At 47.3% G+C, this 7751-nt stretch overlaps 1 protein-coding gene across 1 annotated transcript in view; it reads right to left on the bottom strand.

Annotated features, from left to right (window-relative positions):
- Positions 1-1222: 1222 nt before the first annotated feature.
- The window catches only part of sec16b (SEC16 homolog B, endoplasmic reticulum export factor), a 112378-nt gene continuing 105849 nt past the window's right edge, over positions 1223-7751 (bottom strand). Inside the window, 1 exon segment of the mRNA XM_034179248.1 lies at positions 1223-1736. Within this exon segment, the coding sequence (XP_034035139.1) occupies positions 1716-1736 (21 nt within the window). The 3' untranslated portion in view covers positions 1223-1715.

The following is a 7751-nucleotide window of genomic DNA, read 5'->3' as shown; positions in this document are numbered from 1 at the left end:
CTTCCAGTTGTGCGCTCCAGACACCGAAGCTTCCCGCAGCTTATGCTCAGGTAATGCTGGCCTCCCCCTCTAATTCCCGTATTAGAGTGAACTGTCTTTTCCTGGTGTTTTAGACGATTCCAGGACAGCTCCCAAGCAGACCTGGATCCTAGCGCTGACTACCTGCACACCTACGTCACTTTGGGAACTCCTCTGCTCTCGGCGTAGAGCGCGTCTTGACTTGTCTTGATTACACGCCAGTCAAGTTCCCCCCATCTGAACTGTGCCAAGAACTCTCCCTAAGAACTGCATGAACTCTGATATCAAACCATTGAGATCCCAGCTGTATCAAGTCCTGCTTAATTGAAACTGCGTTACAACGCTCAGCACTTGACCTCTGACCTTTGGGTACAACTTATCAACTATGAACAATTACTGAAAAGTGAACTTTATTTTGTAAGAAGAGAACTTTATTTCCTGACCCCTGAGGCAACCTGTGTTAAGCCTGTATTGAACTGTGACTGTTTTTGAGGACAGCATTTCAAGTGCCTTTCATTCACCCTGTGTGTCTTCTTCCTGAGGTCCTGGTTGCTGAGGCGAACGTTCCACCTGGCCCTGGTCATAGAATTATTAGTTGACATTATTCTTTCAAGACTGGCCCAGGAAACTGCAGCTCCCTTATTTCACCGCCAGGAGGTGGGCCACTCTCTATACTGCAGGAATCCCAGCACAGCATTTAATTTATTTATGGTAAATAATTATATTTTCCTTTTGAAGTCCTCTCCGTGTCCAGCTCCCTGTGTGTGAGTCCATAGTCTGAAACAGTTTGGTTCCACCCGAACCACCAACCATAACAATTTGCAAGGTCCTCTAACAATGCTAATGCAGCCATTGTTAATGTCATTTTCATCATCACTTTTATATCCATGCTTTTATATCCATCCATAATAATAAATGGCGTGTTATTTGTTCATAAGTGTGTCTCTGATGTGCACATCACTCTGATGACTTCTTGTTTTCCCAGCATCACCTCTACATGTCAGCAGAGGAACAATAGCTGTAGAAATGTGTGCATGCCAGCCATGATTTTGGCGTGGTGCACCACACATTTCCACGGTCATTTAACTTTTGATATATCTAAATGTTAGCGTGGAGACAGACATAGGGCACGTTTCTGTTCGTACGCATGCGTTGTACATAAAGACCCTAAACTTCAAAAAGCTTCTCCCTTTTTGCACTGGCAAGAAAAAATGAAACATGGGCCCATTTCAAAAGCAAAACACAGATGAAAACAAAACAGAATCAACCTTCTCTGTGTCCTCACCATGACTGTATCAGCGGACGTTCCATCCGCTATGTGAGAGGGAAACAGAAGCTGACTGCCCACAGCTGTGAAAGCCACACAAATCAGATGTTTGGGTATGAATCAGATGGCTTCTTACTTAGTGTAACAATGTGTCATGGCAGCTGGGATATTAGCACCTTCTCTATTATGATAACTGCAGTGTTGGCTGCCGGCCGCTCTGGGCTCTGAGGGACCATTAAAATGGACCGCGGCCTAAACAGGCAACAAAGAGAGCAGACGGTCAGAACAGGCGTCACATGTGTAGGAAGTTAACTTTAAGACAGCTACCCCCGAGCTTGTCTGCTGTCCCGTGATGCTGCCACGTCCACAGTCCCTTCAAGCTGAGGAAAAAGTGCTGCCACGTCCTCCCTGCTTCTGCAGTAATCACCGTTTAGGTCATCCTGGGGTGCTTCTGTGCAAAGGTAAAAACAAACAAACAAAAAGAGTTCAGCAAACAGGCAGCAGGAAACAGACTGACCTTTGGCCTGCTCAGCAAGTCAGTTTTTCCCAGAGACTGGTACTTTATTAAGACCATATTATGACCCAAATATTAGACTTTTTTCTGCAGTATAACCACAACATTTAACAAAAAAAACAAATAAGTATATTTAGCAAATTTAAAAGGTAAAGTTCAAGGGTCAACAGCCAAAAACATATATTGACAACATGGAACTGATGTGCTTTTGACTTCATCTGCATATCTTTTACAGTTTTTGAGATATCAGGGTTGTTGGGGTGGTGGTGGTGGTGGTTGGGGGGGTAGCAGGGAAAGCACAGGGATGACGGAAGTAGACAGACATTTCCAAACTTTAAATTGCACTGGTGTATAAGCTGCAGGACCTTTCCTTCTAATAAAAAAAAACACAAGTTACAGTTGTATTCAAAAGTTTGGGCACCCCTGATAATTTTCATGATTTTCAATTTTAATTTCAATTTATTTTCAAAAGAGTAAAAAGCATAAAAACATTCTATGCCAGTATGCTAGCCATACGAAAGGGAAAATAAGTGTTTCTTATGTCTGGACTTGAAAATCTCTACAGAATCTGAATGTTTTATTCATGCAGGGAGATCATTCCATAGAACAGGGGCACAAAAAGAGAAAGCTCTGTGACCCGCAGACTTTTTATTCACCCTAGGGACACTAAGTAGTCCTGCACCTTGAGAAAGCAAAGCTCGGGCTGGTACGTAGGGTTTAATTAGGTCAGCTAAGTAGGGAAGTGCCAGTCCATGAACAGTTTTATAAGCTAGTAGCAGAACCTTAAAATCTGATCTCACTGGAACAGGAAGCCAGTGAAGAGACGCTATAATGGATGTAATGTGGTCAAACCTTCTGCTTCATGTCAAAACCTAATAAGGGAGTGATCAGAGACCACCGAAGCAAGAGGCGTGATGTCAATATTGGTGACAGCAATACCACGTGTGAGAACCAAATTCAGGGTATTTCCACTAATGTGTGTTGATCCCCCTCTAGCTGCCACCTTATCGTGGTGGGGGAGTTTGCGTACCCGGATGATCCTAGGAGCTATGTTGTCAGGGGCTTTGTGCTCCCTGTAGGGTCTCCCAAGGCAAACAGGTCCTAGGTGACGGGTCAGACTAAGGGCAGTTCAGAACCTCCATGACCAGTAAAAAAAATCAAGGACCGAGACGTCGCCCAGTATGGCGGAGCTGGAGCCCCACCCTGGAACCAGGCCTGGGGTTGGGGCTCGCACGCGAGCGCCTGGTGGTCAGGCCTTAGCCCATGGGGCCTGGCTGGGCTCAGCCTGAAAGAGCGACGTGGGCCCGCCCTCCTGTGGGCTCACCACCTGCAGAGGGGGCCATGGGGGTCATGTGCAGAGAGGATTGGGTGGCAGTTGAGGGCGGGTGGCCCGGTGGCCCGGTCCATGCTCACAGCCCCTGGCTGTTGGAACGTGGAATGTAACCTCGCTGGGGGGGAAGGAGCCTGAGCTTGTGCGGGAGGTTGAGAGATACCGACACACAGCTTGGGCTCTGATACCCAATGGCTGGAGAGGGGCTGGACGCTTCATTTTTCGGATAGCGCTCCGACTGGGGACTCCATTGTTCTCCTGGGGGATTTCAACGCCCACGTGGGTGGCGACAGTGAGACCTGGAGGGGGGTGATCGGGAAGCATGGCCTCCCCAATCTGAACCCGAGTGGTGTTCAGTTGTTGGACTTCTGTGCTAGTCACAGTTTGTCCATCACGAACACGATGTTCGAGCACAAGGGTGTCCATAAGTGCACTTGGCACCAGGACACCCTAAGCCAGAGGTCGATGATGGACTCTGTAGTCGTATCATCTGACCTTCGGCCATGTGTCTCGGACACTCGAGTGAAGAGAGGGGCAGAGCTGTCGACCGATCACCACCTGGTGGTGAGTTGGATCCGCTGGGAGGGGAGGAAGCCGGTCAGACCTGGCAGGCCCAAACGTATCATGAGGGTCTGCTGGGAACGACTGGCGGAACCCTCTGTCAGCGAGGTCTTCAACTCCCACCTCCGGGAGAGCTTCTCCCAGATCCAGGGGGAGGTTGGAGACATGGAATCCGAGTGGACCATGTTCTCCACCTCCATTGTCGATGCGGCTGCTCGTAGCTGTGGTCACAAGGTCTCTGGTGCCTGTCGTGGGGGCAATCCCCGAACACGGTGGTGGACGCCGGAAGTAAGGGATGCCGTCAAGCTGAAGAAGGAGTCCTACTTATCTTTGTTGGTAGGTGGGACCCCAGAGGCAGCTGACAGGTACCGGCAGACCAAGCGTGCCGCAGCCCGTGCGGTCGCAGAGGCAAAAACTCGCGTCTGGGAGGAGTTCGGGGAGGCCATGGAGGTGGACAATCGGTCGGCCTCGAAGAGATACTGGCAGACCGTCCGACACCTCAGGAGGCAGAAGCAGCTCTCCACCAGCACTGTTTACGGTGCGGGTGGGGAGCTGTTGACCCTGACTCGGGATGTTGTCGGGCGGTGGAAGGAGTACTTCGAGGATCTCCTCAATCCCATCGTCATGTCTTCCGAAGAGGAAGCAGAGACTGGGGACTCACAGGCAGACTCATCCATTACCCAGGCCGAAGTCACTGATGTCGTTAGAAAGCTCCTCGGTGGCAAGGCACCTGGGGTGGATGAAATCCGTCCTGAGTACCTTAAGTCTCTGGATGTTGTGGGACTGTCTTGGCTGACGCCTCTGCAACATCGCGTGGCGATCGGGGACAGTGCCTCTGGATTGGCAGACCGGGGTGGTGGTCCCTCTGTTTATGAAGGGGGACAGGAGGGTGTGTTCCAACTATAGGGGGATCACACTCCTCGGCCTCCCCGGTAAGGTCTATTCCAGAGTACTGGAGAGGAGAATTCGACCGATGGTCGAACCTTGGATTCGGTGCAGCATCTGCAGTGATGCGGTCGCTGTATCGGACCGTCGTGGTGAAGAGAGAGCTGAGTAGGGGGGCAGACCCTCTCAATTTACCGATCGATCTACGTTCCGATCCTCACCTATGGTCATGACCATGACCAAAAGAATGAGATCGCGAATACAAGCGGCCGAGATGAGTTTCCTCCGCAGGGTGGCTGGGCGCTCCCTTAGAGACAGGGTGAGGAGCTCGGTCACTCGGGAGGAGCTCGGAGTCGAGCAGCTGCTCCTTCACGTCGAAAGGAGTCAGTTGAGGTAGCTCGGACATCTTTTCCGGATGCCCCCTGGATGCCTCGCTGGAGAGGTGTTCTGGGCACGTCCCATTGGGAGGAGGCCCCGGGGAAGACCCAGGACACGCTGGAGGGACTACATCTCTCGGCTGGCTTGGGAACGCCTTGGGGTTCCCCCGGAGGAGCTGGGGGAGGTGTGTGTGGATCGAGAGGTCTGGGCGGCTTTGCTTGAGCTGCTGCCCCCGCGACCCAACTCCAGATAAAGCGGAAGAAAATGGATGGATGGATGGATGGTGTGTCGAGTCCTGAATGCATTCCCGAAATCCTAATGCATCCACAATTTCCATAAATGATTTGCAGAGGGGATCAGAAGGCTTATTTATATGAATGTTAAAGTCACCAATAATGAGAATGTTATCTGCACTCGTTGACAAGTTAGAGATGATCGGACCAAATTCATCTAAGAATTCAGAATATGGGCCTTGCTGTCTACAAAATTGCGACAGCCACCTATTTAACAATGTCAGCCTGCTAAACGCCTCATCATTACCCCGGCAGGGGAGGGGACCAGAGACTAGTCACAAAGTTTGATTCATCATATATAAAATTTAAGCCTCCATAAAATGAAATATTAAGTTTACCTACGTATAAAACTGAGGTCTCAAACTGATTCCAAACAGGACCAAGAGGGTTCAGGTTTTTTTTTCCAACTACCCACTCCAGCAGTTGATTCCACTGATTAACTGATTCCATCTGCTCAAAGTGATGTTTGAGACCTCTGGTATAGAAGCTGCAGCTTCTTCTTTTCCTTTACTTTTGATGCTCTTTGTAGTTCTTTCAACCCATTCTGAGTCGGCAAAGCATGAGTAGTATGTCTTGGTAATCTACCATCGTTTTGGTATTGGAGGTTTACCATTATTATTACTGAAATCTGCCAACATGGCCAGGTGTTGACTGATGTAATTCCTTTGCATATTTTCCAAAGTATTCCATTTTGGAACATATTCTAAAAAAAACATACACGTCTTCTCTGAAAATGGTACTACTTTTCAGTTTTGGACAGGAAGGTACACATAATATACACTTGTTCTTCATCCAAAGATAGCACATTCCTGTTCGGATAGATATAAAGACCAGGCGGAGTATGGGGGTTTCAGCAGAAACCATCTTAAAGCGCAGTATGTTATATTAACCTTTTATCACATATTACAACAAAAATCTGCACTATACCCATAAACCAGCCCTCATGAGATACAAGAAAAAATAGGGCTGATAAATCAAACACTTGTCTTATCAATTTTACTGCCCTGGAAACTGTGGCAATAAAATAAGGGTGATACAAATCTTAAAACAGGGTGATACAAAAGAAAAGAAAAGAAAAAAAAAATACCAGTCTTTATATCGCTCCGCTTTTCATCCAAACAGGAGCCCCCATTTCTCGGCCCCACCAATGACACACCCCCATTTTGTGTTACCCTGGTGACAAGTGCAGGATCCTGATACAGGATCCAGATCATTTCATTCAACCAAGATGTCTGATCAAGGTTTTGAAAGAGAGTTTTACCCTCCCTAGCAGGGAGAATTCTACAACTTGAGTCTCATACTGAAGTTGTGAGACATCGACAAGTTAGTGAAGCAGACACTCATGACTTTATAGAGAGACATAAGAACATTCCATAATTTACATATTTACATGATTTACCTGTGTTATTCATTCTGCGTGTATGTTCTTTATTTTTGTTGTAATATGTGATATATATCTTATCACGTATGTCTATGTATCACGTCCTGCATCATGCCCCTCGTATCTGTATGAACCCGAGTCCAATCACGCCTGATGCAGGGCATGATACATAAACAGACATGCAATAAGGTATACAACCCTAGCCCCTAACCCTAACTGTAACCCTAACCCTAGACCCTAACCATAACTCTAACCCTAACCTAGCTCGAGCCCCTAACCCTAGCCCCTAACCCTAACTCGAGCCCCTAACCCTAACTCTAACCCTGAACCTAGCCCCTAACCCTAACTCGAGCCCTTAACCCTAACTCTAACCCTGAACCAAGCCCCTAACCCTAACTGTAACCCTAACCCAAGCACCTAACCCTAACCCTAACTCTAACCCTAACCCTAACTCTAACACTAGACTGTAACCCTAACCCCCAACCCTCCCGGAAAAGCAGCCTTAGGGACAATTGGTGACACTTAAATCACATAACTTGCTTAATATAGTTTCTGCTGAAACCCCCAAACTCTGCCCGGGTGTTAATTTTTTTCCATCCTGTTCACCGTAGGCAGCCATGTTGCCACCACATGTCACCGAGCCGCTGTGTTACAATGAATTAACAAGAGCAATCTGAGATTTCTGATGTCCGCCAATCCGGATTTGGATCACCTCCAAAATTTAATGGAGTCTTCCATGCCCTAAAATCTGTCTGTGGTGCAAATTTGGCGAGAATCCATGAAGTAGTTTTGACGTAATCCTTAAAAACCCATGAAGAGAAACGGATCTGGATCACCTCCAAATTTAATGGAGTCCTTGGCCTAATATCTATCAAAACATTTTGTCAAAATTCGTGCAGTAGTTTTGACGTAATCTTGCAAACAGACAGACAAATAAATAAATAGATGCTGATCATTTTATTACGTCCTTGGCGGACATAAAAATTAAAATTACTCATTAATACTTGTATACCCAGATAATGTGTGTGAAAAGTAACTGAACATTTCCTGTAATGTAATGTTGTAATGTTCAAATATACAAAAATCATGCTGATCCTTTTTATAGGTCATGCAAAGACACAATA

The sequence above is a fragment of the Thalassophryne amazonica genome, chromosome 10 (assembly GCF_902500255.1).
Source record: "Thalassophryne amazonica chromosome 10, fThaAma1.1, whole genome shotgun sequence".
Taxonomy (NCBI): Eukaryota; Metazoa; Chordata; class Actinopteri; order Batrachoidiformes; family Batrachoididae; genus Thalassophryne; species Thalassophryne amazonica.
This window is presented reverse-complemented; position numbering and strand designations above follow the sequence as displayed.